Source organism: Dipodomys spectabilis, unplaced genomic scaffold, assembly GCF_019054845.1.
Source record: "Dipodomys spectabilis isolate Male_0828 unplaced genomic scaffold, ASM1905484v1 ptg000210l, whole genome shotgun sequence".
NCBI lineage: Eukaryota > Metazoa > Chordata > Mammalia > Rodentia > Heteromyidae > Dipodomys > Dipodomys spectabilis.
In genome coordinates, this window is record NW_024870887.1 from 3630032 (window position 1) to 3645990 (window position 15959).

The 15959-nt window shown below is 46.7% G+C and overlaps 2 protein-coding genes and 1 non-coding gene across 7 annotated transcripts; 1 reads left to right on the forward strand and 2 right to left on the reverse strand.

Moving 5' to 3' along the window:
* Positions 1-4181: 4181 nt before the first annotated feature.
* On the reverse strand, positions 4182-10126 carry Eif2b4 (eukaryotic translation initiation factor 2B subunit delta). 5 transcript variants are annotated; one of them, XM_042696815.1, is made up of 13 exons: positions 9984-10126; positions 9569-9612; positions 9123-9258; positions 8738-8941; positions 8397-8479; positions 8125-8216; positions 7223-7337; positions 6950-7026; positions 6458-6560; positions 6088-6215; positions 5779-5956; positions 4509-4689; positions 4182-4423 (listed from the first exon to the last, which is right to left on the reverse strand). In XM_042696815.1, the coding sequence occupies exons 1-13, from the start codon at positions 10012-10014 to the stop codon at positions 4224-4226; spliced, it is 1572 nt and encodes a 523-aa protein (XP_042552749.1). In that variant the 5' UTR covers positions 10015-10126; the 3' UTR covers positions 4182-4223. The 5 variants fall into 5 exon arrangements, with proteins under 5 accessions (XP_042552749.1, XP_042552748.1, XP_042552747.1 ...); XM_042696814.1 differs by having other exon boundaries at positions 8738-8944; XM_042696813.1 differs by lacking the exon at positions 9984-10126 and having other exon boundaries at positions 9569-9754.
* Positions 5385-5524, reverse strand: LOC122122562. Its single transcript, XR_006150171.1, has one exon. It is a non-coding gene; the product is annotated as a small nucleolar RNA SNORA29 (small nucleolar RNA).
* Positions 10127-10264: 138 nt separating the features above from the next.
* On the forward strand, positions 10265-15678 carry Snx17 (sorting nexin 17). The gene is made up of 15 exons (XM_042696819.1): positions 10265-10480; positions 10895-10969; positions 11812-11929; positions 12424-12488; positions 13015-13125; positions 13230-13320; positions 13452-13539; positions 13773-13842; positions 14117-14209; positions 14300-14503; positions 14591-14716; positions 14845-14922; positions 15065-15139; positions 15222-15263; positions 15364-15678. Exons 1-15 carry the CDS (start codon positions 10418-10420, stop codon positions 15475-15477), a joined length of 1413 nt encoding a protein of 470 aa, XP_042552753.1. The 5' UTR covers positions 10265-10417; the 3' UTR covers positions 15478-15678.
* The last annotated feature ends 281 nt before the right edge of the window (positions 15679-15959 follow it).

Below are 15959 nucleotides of genomic sequence, written 5' to 3' on the forward strand. Positions count from 1 at the left end.
GGGGTGCAATAAGCCAACGTTTGTCTCCCCAGATAGTTCTGCCCATTAATTCCGTGGTTGCACTAAACATTTAAGAAAATTAGGGGAGAAAGCTAGGTGCAGTCATACTCCCAGCTATTCGGGAGTCGGACGTCCAGGATTTCTGCTCAACCTGGACAGCATAAGACTGTCTCAAAAAAAAAAAAAAAACTTTTAAAATACACCTATTACATACATGAGATAACCAAGATCTAGATGAGGGGGAAGGGGACACGAAATTCCACTCCATTCGTTGCCAGAGTATTCAGGATTGGTGTCCCCTTCCTTCTTTAGATGTGAGCCTTTAACCACTTGGGTGATGGGAAGCTCTAGTTTCAAATTTTCACTTCTGAACAGAACAAGTCTATCTCTTCAATTCTGCTGCCTCTAATTAGGCTACCTTTAATTTAAACTATGGCAAAAATCTCTTAAGTTAATGACTGCATTTATTTTTGCAAGAAGACATTCATGTCTCAAAATTCTAAAGATACAAGAACCAGCCATGCAGGCAATTAATTCATTTTTTGTTGCTGGCCCAGAACATTTTAACTATACTTATCTTTTCTCTTTCAATTCTAACAGTAACAACACACATTCCTGTATCTTAAAAGATCGGAGATTGTTCCACTTGTGTATTTAAAAGGCTTCCTTACTCCGACTTTAGTATTTAATTGTATTTAACTTAATAGTATTTAGTTAGTGTCTTATTGATATCAATGGCTATTAAGTGGTTTCCAGTCTTGTTATTATAGCAATGCTGCTTATAGCAGTTTATAGCCTTGCATCTGAGTTACTTCAACATGTGCTTACTATATTGGTAGGACGAAGTATCACTGGGTCAAAGTTTAAGGGTGTTTATAATTTTGATTGAAAAGCAATTTTTTTTAACCAAGCCATGTCTCTGCCTGTAGTTGCTAAGTTATTTTCCTAGATTCTATTACCTAGTGTAATTCTGATGACTGAGAGGTAGACTCAATATATAAAAATCCCTGAGTTTATACTGATCTGAAAAAAGAAAATGCTGCCAAGTGTGTTGGTGCAGGCCTACCTAAATCCTAGAATTACCGGACATGAGGCAGGTAGACAGGATAGTTCCAGGACTTAAAAAAATCAACTACTCAAGTATTCATTGTAAACCACCGGGAGAAACTAATGACCCAATTTCTGAAAATTGGCAAATAAAAGGGACAAAAATGAAGCATTTATCCTGCCTTTCCAGTACAAAGCATAGTTCACATCAACTGACGTGAGGTAGTTTTTCTTTTGTTTTCCTTCCTTCCTTTCTTTTTAAAAAAAAATCCATTCTGGGGCTGGGAAGGTGGCTCAGTGGCAGAGCGCTTGCCTTGCATGCATGAGCCCCTGGGTTCCATTCCCCAGTACCACATAAGCAAAAAGAAAAAAAGCCAGAAGTGGCGCTGTGGCTCAAGTGGTAGAGCGCTAGCCTTGAGCTGAAGAGCTGAGGGACAGCACCCAGGCCCAGAGTTCAGGCCCACGACCGGAACCCCCCCCAAAAAAAAAACACTAAATGAAAGGTTTAGGAGGAGTTTTAAAAGGCTAGATCCACACGTCAATAAAAATGGAACAACTAGTCATTATTTGCCTACTTACATGAGGCAATATGAAACACTTATGAAGTATCCCTACCCCCAAAGCTAAATAGAAATGCAGGGCTTGGAGGAATGAGTTATTACACACTTTATGAAAGCAAACTCTAATCCAAAATGTAAAACACCTTATGAAAACCTGGTTTGGGGGGTGGGAAGGTGGCTCAGTGGTAGAGTGCTGGCCTTGCATGCATAAGGCCCTGTGTTCAATTCCTCAGCACCACAGAAAAAGCCTCAAGTGGGCGCTGTGGCTCAAGTGATAGAGCGCTGGCCTTGAGCTGAAGAGCTGAGGGACAGCGCCCAGGCCCAGAGTTCAAGCCCCTCGAGTGATAAAAGAAAAAAAGTAAAGAAAACCTGGTTTGTACAAGTCATGGAAAAAGGTAGGAGAAACTACTTTTTTTCCTTGTTGGTGGTAGGGATGGAACTCAAGAACTCAGGTATACTAGGCAGTTTCTCTACCTCTGAGCCACATTCCCAATTCTTTTTAAGAGCTAGAACAGACCCTGATTTAAAATTAACAATTTTAGACATACCAAGGAGACCTGACTATAGATTGGAAACTATGAAGGATTTTAATAAATATGATGATTTTATGGTAAATTTCTATAAGATACATTGAGGTCTGCAGGAATGATTGTCTCAAATTTGCTATAAAGTAAATTCAGGCCAGGTGCATTGGCTCACACCTATAATCCTAAGTACTCAGGGGTTGAGATCTGAGGATGGAAGTTCAAAGCCAGCATAGGGAGAAAATAAAAAAAATCTAGCTGCAATTAACCAAAAAAAAAAAAGCACAAAATAAACTTTAGCAAGAAAGAAGTAGACAGTAAATGTGACAAATCCTGGTAATTGTTGCATCTAGTAATGAGAATTCTGTGTAAAACAGAGTAAGTAAAAGGGATGGCTGGGCTGGGAAGGTGGCTCAGTGGTAGAATGCTTGCCTTGCATGCATGAGGCCCCTGGTTCAATTCCTCAATACCACATAAGCAGAAAAAGCCAGGAGTGGGCGTTGTGGCTCAAGTGGTAGAGCGCTAGCCTTGAGTTGAAGAGCTGAGGGACAGCGCCCAGACCCAGAAAAAATAAAAGAAAATGGATGGTTTTCCATTTTGAGATAACCAGTGGCTAGACTCTTACAATCTAGTCCCAATCTGCCTTTGGAGCATTATTATTATTCTAAGCATTTGACTTGGAAATTAACCAGTTCCTCTAAGGCCATTCTGTGCGTAGTGATTTCATCTGCTGCTCTGCCTTCTCATTCTTAGCTGGGAAAGCGTTTCTTTCAGAGATAAGTCACATATTACTTATGAAGTCTTTTAGTGTATGCCAGTCTTGGGCTCCTCAGGGTCCGGGTTCTATACCTGAGATAATCTGCTCAAGACTAGTGTTCTACCACTTGATCCACAGATGCACTTTTGAATTTTTGGTGGTTAATTGGTGGTAAGTCTCATGAACTTTCCTCCCCAGGCTGACTTTGAACTACAATCCTCAGATCTCAATCTCCTAAGTAGCTAGGATTACAGGTAAGGGCCACTAGCATCCATCTAACACTGCTACACCTAATAGCATGGTTCTTGGCTGTTCCCAAAGATTCTGCTCATACTAGCACTACAGTTTACACTGTAGTTAATCCATCTTATTAAGTAAGCAACTATATATGGTATACATAAGCACCGATAACACATGAATTTAAGGACATTATTATATATTATTATATATATATTATTACATAAGTAGAACCTGGTGTGGTGAGATATGCCTATACTCTCAGTCCTCCAGAGGCATAGGCAGGAAGAGCTTGAATTTGTAGCCAGCCTGGCTATTAAGTGACACCTTGTCTCAAACAAAAACAAAAATAAAAGGCAAGCAACTCTACAGTGTTGCATTCCAGTCCTTGGTTTTCTGAGAGATAGTCTTGTTGGCCTTGCACTTGAGATCCTTCTGTCTCTGCCTCCTGAGTGCTGGAACTATGACTCTATTTGTCCTTGCATTCGTCCCGATAACTAGTGCAGAGTCTGGCATCAGATGCTCAATATTAATAACTGGAGATCTAGTTGGGTGCCAGTGGCTCACACCTGTTATCATAGCTACTCAGGAGGCTGAGATCTGAGGATTGTAGTTCAAAGCCAGCCCAGACAGAAAAATCTGTGAGACTCATCTCCAATTAACCACCAAAAAGCTAAAAGTTAATTATATGACTACTGTAACCCCTCTGTACATCAAATACTTAAAAAAAACAAAAAAAGCTGAAAGTGGGCTGTGGCTCAAGTGGCAGAGCACTAACCTTGAGCAGTAAAATTCAGGGATGGTGCTGAGACCCTGAGTTCAAGCACAAGACTAGAAAAACACAAACAATAACAACAAACCCCTGGAGATCTAAACGGGTTTTGATTCCTACACAGATCTTCACCTTGGCCCCAAGGGACTGGTCTGGAACTATCCCCTGAGAGAATCTCCACAAGGGTCAGAGGTTAGAAGCACATGATGAGGGGCAGTTGGGAGTGTGGACTCCTGACCTCAGTGGTGGCGATGCTCAAATAGATACAAAGGCAGCAGAGTTGCTAAGGGTAGGGTGTGGGTCATTTATTGATCCTTGCTTCCCGCTCACTGGTCACTGCTCTTGACTCGTAAGACAACAGGCACCGAACTGCAAGGAATCATGCCCAGTTCTGTGATCACCAGATCCACAAGCTCTGGGGGAGTCACATCATAGACCAAATTCAACAACCGTAGTGATGGGTGGTTCTGCCAATTAGCCAGGGCCACATGTTCTCCTCGCTCACACTGCAGATCATCAGGGTCATCTGCAATGGGAGGTAGACCCATTATGTTCTTTTAGGAAAGAAGACGATGTTTACCAACCCTCTCCCTCTTTCCTGTCCTGCTTACCTAGCTCATTGGAGACAAATGCATCTGTCTGTACACGCTCACAGAACTTGTATGTTTCACAGCAGACCAGGACTGGCACATTATATGCTCGAGCCACTAGTGCAAGCTGAGCTGTTCCTACCCGTGACATCACGGATCCATTGGCTAGAAGTGCATGAGCTCCTAACAGCACCTTAGAAACCTGTTGGTTTTGGACAATGTAGAAAGGGAATAATAAAAAAAAAAAAGTCATGTTTGGAGCTGGGAATGTGGCTTAGTGGTAGAGTGCTTGCTTAGCATGTATGAAGCCCTAGGTCAATTCCTCAGTACCACATAAACAGAAAAAGCCAGAAGTGGCAGAGTGGTTCAATTGGTAGAGTACTAGCCTTGAGCAAAAGAAGTTCAGAGGGGCTGGGAAGGTGGCTCAGTGGTAGAGTGCTTGCCTCGCATGCATGAGGCCCTGGGTTTGATTCCTCAGCACCACATAAGCAGAAAAAGCTGGAAGTAGCGCTGTGGCTCAAGTGGTAGAGCACTAGCCTTGAGCTGAAGAGCTCAGGGACAGCGCCCAGTTCCAGAGTTCAGGCCCCACAACCAACAACAAGAAAGAAGAAAGAAGAAAGAAGAAAGAGGAGGAGGAGGAAGAAGAGGAAGCAGCAGCAGCAGCTGAGGGACAGAGCCTGAATTCAAGGCTGGAGGGGGGAAAGTTACGTTTTATCAGTGTAGAATAAGGTCCCCTCTTCTAAGTAATATTAAGACAACTAACAAATCCTTATGGTTACTCCTCTTAGAAAACACTTGAGCTGTTGCTCAAGAAGTAAAGTATGAGCTTTGAGCAAAAAAGCTGAAAGACAGTGACCAGGCTCTTAGTTCTTTCTTTTTTTTTCTTTTTTTTTTCTTTTTCTACTGTTCAGCCATTTCATATAGAAGGAAGGCACTTCAGAACCCTCCCCCTTCAGATCATGGCAACTTTAATGTATCCCATAAGCATAGCCACTAAAGTCTATGTTTAGGAGAAAATGTGGTAGTCAAATGGGAAGCCAGCCTCTTAGTTCAAACCCCAATACCAGCACACAGCACACATACACACACCCCACTTAATTTTAAGTTTACTTTTGTCTTGTTGAAGCTTGATGGTTGCTAGTTTAATATAATGTTCTTGAAGTAGCAAAATTTTGGTCTAACACGCTGAAGGGCTGTATTCTAAACTTCTACATAACAATTTTAAGGTAGGATTATGTGTTTTACTGTAGTCTTTGCCACTAGCTTTGGAGTCCCTTTTCTCTGTTCTCACCTCTGGGAGCACATAGGAGGCTGCAGAAATCAGGAGGTAAGAGGCAGGGACCCCAGCTCGGACTAGAGAACGGAGCATGAGCCTTCCCTCTAGCCTGGGTCGGCTGTCCACCACTACCACCCGAAACTGTCGACCCTTTTTCCAAGCCTCTTGAAGAATTCGTGATACCAAAGATGAGCTAGAGTGGATGGAGAGGAAACTCAAGTTATAAAAGGCACTAAGTGGTGGCCAGCCCATTTGTAAAGGCCAATGGGTAATCCTTTCCATCATTCACCACCCAGGTTTTCTCAGTTTTCCTTTGGAGCGTACCATCCATATACCAGGATTACATCTCCATTACTGATCTTCTTGTAGGCAAAACGTGAAATTGCCTGAGCTGCAAGCACAATCTTCTCTTGAACATACCGATCAATGGCTGATCCAAGTTCTGACTTAGCCTAAATGGAATAAGGTATTTAGGGACTAGGAAATGGAATATTGCTTCCTGTAGTCATGCCAAATGCTTGAGCGTATGTATAATGATGGGCATGAAGGGGCATGACACAAGTCAAAAGTGTCCAACCATTTCCCTACCCAGTGACTAGGGTAGAGTGGTATGTGTTGGTCTTCCTGAAAGTTATGAATGTGTTACTTAACCCTAACCATAGGTGCCTCTCCCATTCCTCCTCAGCTTCATCACCTCCTCTTCCCGCTTGGAGCTGCTCACACCAGTGATTTCCTTGTTAAGAAACTTGATGGCATTGCACATGCTTGCTGACAGGGGGCGGCACTGAGTCAGGAAGCTGCAACAAACAATACCTCATGTTTTGTGCAACTAGTTAGCTTTCAAAAGTGGTCACATTTTTTTCTTTTTTTTTGGGGGGTCCAGTCGTGGGGCCTGAACTCTGGGCCTGGGTGCTGTCCCTCAGCTCTTCAGCTCAAGGCTAGCACTCTACCACTTGAGCCACAGCACCACTTCCAGCTTTTTTCTTTTTGCTTATGTGGTGCTGAGGAATCGAACCCAGGGCCTCAGGCATGCAAGGCAAGCGCACTACCACTGAGCCACCTTCCCAGCCCTGGTCACATTTTCTTTAGAAAGAAAATGGAACAGAAAAATGAAAAGAGTAGAAAGGAAAGAAACAGTAGCAGAAAAGGACTGACTATACAGGGGAGATTTGTAGTGTTTATTTACCTGATATAGGGTTTTAGTTTATTCACAAGATCCCTTGAGAGTTCCTCATTGGGAGGCGTTGTGTAATCTTGAATTACCTACAAAGTACCCAGGTTGATCAGCAAAATATCCCTCAATGAAGGTCTCTGAAAGGGGATTGTAGGAGGGGGGCAAGCTTGACTGGGGAGTGTTTCTGAGTCATTCCCTCTTTGCCCCAGAGATCACCTTGGATAAAAAGGTTGTGACAGTGTGGGAGGAAATGGGGTAGGGGATTAGAAAACAGATAAGACATACCTGCTGCAAGGCACGAAGCAAGGCAATGCACCGGGCATTGGAGCCACTGACCAGGCCCTGGGAGTACTGCAGGCCGAGTCGCACCATGGCTGGGTGGATCACAGAGGATGGGATGCTGATGGGATGGCGGTGTCACATTCTTTGCAAGGGAACTTGAGCACCTACAGCTCCCTGCCTCTTATGAAAAGGAACTTCCTTTACTAGCACAGGGTCCCAGTTCCTATATAGTATCTTTAATGTACACTTCTTCCCACAGATCCCATCACAAATTTCTGCTTATTTACTTATTTATTTATGGCAGTACTGGGATTTGAACTCAGGGCTTCACACTTAATAGGCCATCATTCTATCACTGAGCCACACTTCTAGGCCCATTTACTTTTTTTTCTTTCATTCTGCCCCAGGGGCTTGAACTCAGTGCTTCAAGTTTAGTTGACTTGCTTGCTCACAACTGGAGCCATACCTCCAGCCTTGCTTTTTGCTAGTTAACTGGAGGTAGAGTCTCATGGAGTTTTCTGGGATGGCTTCAAATTCTCTGGGTCTCAGACTCCTGAATAGCTAGGATTTATGGCATGAACCACCCTCACATGCTCTCCAGTCTTTTTTTTTTTCTGGTCCTGGGACTTGAACTCTGGGGCTGGGTGCTGTCCCTGAGCTTCTTTTGCTCAAGGCTATCACTCTACCACTTGAGCCACAGCATCACCTCAGCTTTTTTGAGTAGTTTATTGGAGATAAGAGTCTCACAGACTTTTCTGCCCAGGCTGGCTTCAAACCAGGATCCTCAGATCTCAGCTTTCTGAGTAGCTAGAATTACAGGTGTTAGGCTTCTCCATTCACTTTTAACATTGAGCTATTCAATTGCTTCAGACTTAAAAGTTATGGCAATTTTCATAAAATCTTACCTCATATACTGTGTCAGGGAGTTTTGTCTGCTATACTGGGGTAGGTGGGAGAAGAGACTGACTTTGGATCCATAATCCTTTCGTGTAGGAACCTTGACAAAATAAGGAAATAGGAACAGGCCTAGAATTTAAAATTTATGAAACAAAGCTGGAAATGAAGTGAATAGTAATATTTGACCCACATAATCATCCTTACTTTGCCCTGAACAGTTTCCCTCTCACTAGCCCATTTCCCTAGGCTCTTTGTGGCCAACTACAAATCCACTTCCTACCTGTTGTCGCTCTGGTTTTTTAACAAGTCTCCTCAGAAGTGTAGGCTCATCAACCTGAATATGTTCAGGGAGACGCTTCACTCCTGAAAGACATTGGTTATATTTTCAAACCACTGTGGGTCTTGAAATGGCTAATATGCTCATAGGGCATCAAGGAAGATAGGGTAGGGAAAACAGCCAGGGAACATAGGATCAAAGAAGGAACAGGGAGTAAGGATAGGACAGAAAAATATTGAACTCTGACTCCTGAGGTAAGAACAGGAAGGAAAAACGATTTTGGTATGTGGAAGCCTAAGTGGGTACAAGAATTAGTAGCAACAGAGGGTTTGAAATAAAAATACCTGAAGAGGTTTCTCCAGCTGTGCTGGGGCAGTTCTGAGGTGGCCCTCCTTGCTCCCCCTTTCTTGCCTGTTTCAGGGCCCGCTCTGCCTCCTGTTTGGCCCGTCGCTCAGCACGAAGTTCAGCCTTACTGCGACCAGCTGGAACTTTCTCCCCCTGAGTGGCCCCTAAATGACTGGCAGGTACTGGTAGTTCTCTGGTTGGACCTACTAAAGGTAGAAGAAAGAGGTGCTCAAGGGCTAGGCAGTTGATATATGCAAAAGCCAGAGCTTCTGTCTTGGTTTATCTAAACTTGTTTACATTTCACCTGCTCAAATCAACTCTTCTGTCTCCCTTACCACAGCCCTCTACCAGCACCACCCTCGAGCTCTTTAAAGAGCCCCTCACCTTGATTTTGGGCTGCAGAAATAGCAGAGCCAGTTTCTGATTCTGCCCCCTTTTCCTCCTTCCTTTTCTTCTTCTGCTGTTTCTTTTCCTTCCGAAGTTGCAGCTTCTCTTCTTGGGTCATTTCCCTACCCCCTGCCTGAGACATAGACATTGGACACTGCACTTTTCTCAATAATTCCAAGTCAATCAACAGTATTGGATGCTTGTAAGATTCCCATAAGGTTAAGTCTCTAATCATCTCTAACGTCAAGGCAAATGAGACAAGCCTACACCCCACAAAGGCAGAAGCTTCTCCTCCAGGGTTACATACCGTTAGGCTCTAGAATCTTCTGGCTTTATGGACACATTCAATGAAACATGATGGGGAGATGGAACAGAATGAAACTGACACAGCACCCAGAGTGGTACTTGACAGGCAATTTGGAAGACAGATCTCTCTCACTTACCCCAGGCCGGGGGGAAAGCTCCGCTTTCATCCCGGATCCCGAATCTGTATCAGAAAATAGGGCACAAAGTGACCCAGAGAGGCTCCGGGAGGATCTGGGGGCACTCGTCCTCCTCGCGGCCGGCTGCTGGGCAGGCATGACCACAGCTCGGCCTGCAGACGCCAGCTGACCCGGGACCGCGTGGGGACGCGCTGTGCGGCAGGATCAAAGGACAGGAGGGGGAGGGGGCCCCCACCCTCCTCCCGGGAACAGCCGGCACGCAGCGCGGGGCTGCGCCCGAGACTGTATGAAGTGCAGTGCGGCGAGGCGCGGGATGGAAGGAACCACAGGGCCCGCAGGAGCTCAGGGCCCAGCCCCGGCCGGCCGGGGCACGTCGGGCTCGCGTACCAGTTGGTGCGCCCGTCCCTTCACTCACCCTCACGAACAGCCACAGCCACCGCAGCCATCGCTCTCCGTCCTAGGCTCCTCCCGCCGTGGTCAGGAAACCGACAGGGGCGACAGCGCCACCTGGGCCAGAGGCTCCGCCGCCCATACTCGCGGCGTGCAGTCGCGAGAGAACTACAACTTCCGGCCTGCACTGGGCCCCGCCCCCGAGCTACGGGTTGCTGTGAGGGTCCTTTCAGCTTTGGGTTCCCGTACTGGACGGGCTCCTCCTGCCCTTTCAACTACACTTCCCAGCATGCTGGAGTTGCAGCTTCCAGAGTCTACGTCCTACCGCCTTCCCACCTCCGAGCTCAGGCCCCCAAAATGGCGAGTGCAGCTACGGGGACGCGCTGAACGGCAGAGGCGAGCGTGCAGAGCCGCGGCGGCCCGCAGTCTGGAACCTGGCTGGGCCTTGCCACAGGGAACATGCACTTTTCCATTCCTGAGACCGAGTCCCGCAGCGGGGACAGCGGCGGCTCCGCCTACGTGGTGAGGAGCGGCCGGAGTTGGGCCGGGCGGGGATAACGGGCTGGAGGCTGCGGAGCCGTCTCCGAGGCCGAGCCACCACCCTTGGGCCCTGAGCCTGGGGACCTCGCTGGGAGCATATCTCGTGTCCGTTTTTGGTAAAGATTTGCCCCAGGTCTAATTGATACTTTGTTGTGCCGGCCGCCTCCTCCTGGTGGGCAGCACTGCCCTCTCGGGGAAGGAGACTGCGGCACAAGTGGCCAGTTTTTCCTTGGGTGGCCCTTCTGCTTTGGGACCTCACCCTGGGGAAAACTAATTAAAACCCAGTAGATCTCAGGGCAGGACATAAATAGAGCTGTCTTAGATTACTTCCTGCCACGGTTCTGGGGCGGGTGGTATACGATCTGCGACCCTGAAATACCTGTTTTGTGTCCTCAGGCCTATAATATTCACGTGAATGGAGTCCTGCACTGCCGGGTGCGCTACAGCCAGCTCCTGGGCCTGCACGAGCAGGTGGGACTAGCAGCTCTGTCTGGAGGCAGCTTCAAACCCTTTCCTACCGTGGGCATCTCCCAGTCCCTCTGGCGGAGTTCACTCTTTAGTCACTGCTACGAAGAGAATGTACACTCTTATCTGATATTTCTAGGCACTCTCTGTGCAGTTTTAACCACAGCTCCTCCCTTTGCTTAATCCTCCTTCCTGCTTTTCTGGTCCTTTTAACTGCTCTTTCAACCATTGCTCCTGCGGGGGGGGGGGGGGGGGGGGGGGGGGGGGAGGGGAACCTCTCCTGTCTGCCAAAGCACAGTCTGTCATCTAAGCTGCAATTTAAAAATTCCTTTTCCCAGCTTATACAGGCAATTTGCCGGTTTCCTTTGGTCCATTTTAGTGTGTGCAGTTGTTCCTTTGGTCGTTATGTATTAGTGCTGTAATTATTTTCTGCCTTCCTTACCAGATGAACTCAGTAGTTGTTACTACTAATAGTTGTACAACTCTGCATAACTAATAGTAACCTAATTTCTTTGGGCTTCAGTTTCTGCAACTGAAAAAAAAATGGATTCCTTGACCAGCAAAATCCCTTCAAGTTTCTAAGATAATAATTTTTATTATTTGTGTGCATAGATGTTATTTTTAAAGCCCTATGCTTCCTGTGAGGGTTCCTTGAAGTCTTACTAGAGAGGGGGGCTGGCTTGTACACTCCAGTATGTGAGAGCAATATCTAAGATTGCTCCCTTGAGACTTTAACTCTTGATAATATGGGAAATAATCAGAGTAGATAGGGAGGATCAAGATGATATAGTCTCAATCGTCTCATTTTCTATGTTTAGATGAACAGCTCTATCTCTTTCTCTACATAGCTCCGGAAGGAGTATGGGGCCAATGTGCTTCCTGCATTCCCCCCAAAGAAGCTTTTCTCTCTGACGCCTGCAGAGGTAGAACAGAGGAGAGAGCAGTTAGAGAAGTACATGCAAGCTGGTAAGTAGTTGGAGGAAATTTAGTCTATTTTAAGGACCATGGGAAGAGATTAAAAGCAGCTGACTCTATAGAAGGCCTTACATTAATTTCTAGGTCTGGGAAGGCTCTAATCTGCTATTTAATTAGCAAAGTAAATAGCTTTCAAGGATTTTTAACTCTATACTAGCAAAGCAACTGGGCACTAACATCTATGGGAAATATTAGCATGACAGTAGTCAATTTAGATTGGTGGGGAGCTTACTTTGTATCTGATGTGCTTTAGATTAACATCACTGTTGTTTCCCTAGTTCTATAGACTGGACTCAACTAGATGGCAGCGAAGGGTGGGGCAGGTGAAGAATTTATGCAAACAGTGAGTGAGGTGAGGCCAGCGGGGGGGATGTGGCAGGCCACCATCAGCCCAGGAAATGGGGTCGGGGGGAATCTATTAAGAGGAGGACTGGGGGAAGCCAAAAGTGAGTTCCAAATTACTAAACATTCTCTCATCCCCACAGTTCGGCAAGACCCATTGCTTGGGAGCAGTGAAACCTTCAATAGTTTCCTGCGTCGGGCCCAACAGGTAAGGCTGTGGGTGGAACCCGGATTTAAGAGAAGAAACTGCTGGAGAGCCATGCTATTTTAATGATGTGGTTATATATATTAATTTTTTATTTTTTGGTGCCATTCCTGTGGTTGAACTCAGAGCCTGGACACTGACCCTTAGCTTTTTTGCTCTACCATTTGAGCCACAGCTTTACTTCTAACTTTCTTGCTAGTTAATTGTCTCATGGACTTTCCTGCCCCAACTGACTTCAAATCATGATCCTGAGATCTCAGTCTTCTGAGTAGCTAGGATTACAGGTGTAAGCTATTGTTTTCTGAGTAGCTAGGATTACAGGTGTAAGCCATTGACACCAAGCCCCTTTTTTTTTTTTTTTTTTTTTGGTATGGAGCATCTGTAACACTGAGGTCAAGAAAAAATCTTAGCCTATATTTGAGAGACCTACAAATGGAAAGTCTGGATAGCTCAGAAGTGGTTGTTGGTTAACAAGAGGTAGACCAGGTATTAACAAGCCAGTGCTGTCCATTCCCATCTGCTCACATAGGAGACACAGCAGGTCCCTACAGAGGAAGTCTCCTTGGAAGTGCTGCTTAGTAATGGGCAGAAAGTTCTGGTGAATGTGCTAACTTCAGATCAGACTGAAGATGTCCTGGAGGTGAGGCTTGTTCACCATCGCCCCTCTGCCCCCTGTACCCCAGAGCCTCAGCTAGGGCAAGACTAGAACCAGCCAGTAAGATGAGCTATATTTCCTGTCTCTAGGCTGTGGCTGCAAAGTTGGATCTTCCAGATGACTTAATTGGATATTTTAGTCTCTTCCTTGTTCGAGTAAAAGAGGATGGTGCATTTTCCTGTGAGTTTCTCTAGGCTTTACAGCTTTTATCTCCCAGCTCCCCTACAAATGGAACATTTCCTCCTCAGGGCGTTTCTTAGTTTCTGTTCCTTCAAGCCTTATTATATTTCCCTTTTGTTTTTAACCCATAGTTGTACGGAAATTGCAGGAGTTTGAGCTGCCGTATGTGTCTGTTACCAGTCTTCGGAGTCAAGAGTATAAGATTGTACTAAGGAAGAGGTCAGGGCTGGGCCTGAAAAAGTGGGAGGGTGCTGGGTTGGGTTATTGGGCCATAGATTAAGACAGAATAATATGGATGTGAGTAGTGCTGGGTGTTTCTACCAGGCCTCCCACATTTCTTCTCACTGTAGTCCAGTAGTCCCAGATTGCTCCTGTTTTGCCCCTTTCCCATTCTACTTCCTGCCTCACCCGAGCTTAGCCCTATTACCCCTTTCCACCCCTTGGCCTCACAGTTATTGGGACTCTGCCTATGATGACGATGTCATGGAGAACCGGGTTGGCCTGAACCTGCTTTATGCTCAGGTGAGCTTGGAGCTGCCTCAGAACCCTTGCCCTGAAAATGACTCTGGTGTCCCACAGTGCCAAGAAAAGACCTTTTATGTTTTGTTCCCAGTTCATGGGGAAATTCCTAGAATACTGTCAGGACTTCTAGTATCTATACTCTCCCTACTTTATAACCTAATAAGGTCAAGTTCTCAATGCAGAAATCTTTCATGTATGGGGCCAGAGTCAGGCTGGACAAAGCTAACTGTAGATACATTGGGCACTCCACCTCCTACTCTTGTCTCTATTGTAGACTGTGTCAGATATTGAGCATGGGTGGATCCTGGTCACCAAAGAGCAGCATCGGCAGCTCAAATCTCTGCAAGAGAAGGTCTCCAAGAAGGAGGTGAACTTTGCCTTGCTGTCTTCAAGGGGTTGCCAGTTCTGACTTGCCCCACTCCCCCCTCCTAACCCACCACACATGGACGTTTTTCAGTTCCTGCGGCTGGCTCAAACCTTGCGGCACTATGGCTACCTACGCTTTGATGCCTGTGTAGCTGACTTCCCAGAGAAGGACTGTCCTGTGGTGGTCAGTGCAGGCAACAGTGAGCTCAGCCTGCAGCTCCGCCTGCCTGGCCAGCAACTCCGTGAAGGCTCATTCCGGGTCACCCGCATGCGATGCTGGCGGGTCACCTCCTCTGTGAGTTGGAATGGGAGGGGAGCCTTACTAAGGGACCTGGCAAGCCGAGTTAGAACAAACTCAGCCTAAGTTCCTGTCATCTCTCAGGTGCCATTGCCCAACGGAGGCACAAGCAGCCCAGGCCGGGGCCGGGGTGAAGTGCGCCTGGAACTGGCTTTTGAATACCTCATGAGCAAAGACCGGCTACAGTGGGTCACCATCACTAGTCCTCAGGTGGGCACCCACACTCAAGGCTCCTTCTGGGAGGCTGGGGCTTCCGGGACTCCATGCGAGTGGGAGCCCGTTTAGGGAGCTGTGACCTAAGGTGACCACTGTAGTGGACTGAGCTGTCTTATCCTCAGGCTATCATGATGAGCATCTGCTTACAGTCCATGGTGGATGAACTGATGGTGAAGAAATCTGGCGGCAGTATCAGGAAGGTCAGCAGCAGGCCAGGACTGCTGAGTAGCTACATTCTCCTGGCTTTTTGTCCCAGGGATGAGGCTTCTTCAGTGGGAGGGAAGTATTTGGGATCCTGAAGGGAGAAATCTTGCCTCATCTGCACTTTGTGTCTGTTCTCAGATGTTGCGTCGGAGGGTGGGGGGCACTCTGAGACGCTCAGACAGCCAGCAAGCAGTGAAGTCCCCACCCCTACTTGTAAGTATTATCCTCAGCTGCTACTCTAGTTCCCAGCCTTGCCTCATCTTCCCTAGTGTCTGACCTGCCTCCTCTTTCCCAGGAGTCACCTGATGCGAGCCGGGAATCCATGGTCAAACTCTCAGTGAGTTAGTTCCAGGGTCAGGGAGGTTGATGTCTGTTAAGGGCCTCACTGACTTGAGCCCTCTGACCCTCACTCTGCCTTTTTTTTTTTTTTTTAACAGAGTAAGCTGAGTGCTGTGAGCTTACGCGGGATTGGCAGTCCCAGTACCGATGCCAGTGCCGGTGATGTCCATGGCAATTTCGCCTTCGAGGGCATTGGAGATGAGGATCTGTAAACTGCACTGTTTGGATATCTGTCCTCTAACCCAGAGGAAATTTACAGAAACTTGCCCTGTGCCTGTGCTCTAAGTTAGGGGAAGTCTTTTCCTTCCCCCTTTCTCCTCTCCCTTTTTCCTCTTGGCCAGGGGCCTCTAACCTACCTTTCCTTCCTCACTGGGCTGGCTACACAAAGGATTGCCACCCCTCCCCCACTCTTTTCAGAGCTGGCCCTTGATGCCAAATTAGCATTTAGTATTTTGCACAAAGTCCAAGGGACCATAGCTACCTGTCTTGGGAAGGAACCACAGCTACCCCCTGTGCTGCTTCTGGCTTCTTGGGGGTCTGTGTATGGTCTGGCCCAGTTCTTCCGTCATTAAACTCAGCCTGACTGCTGTCTACGTACCTCTGATTCCCTCTCACTGCCCATCATAGCATGGGCTGATGTGCTAAGGGTAAGGCCTGATTCTCTTTGCCATTGCCAATTCAGTAGACATGGCTT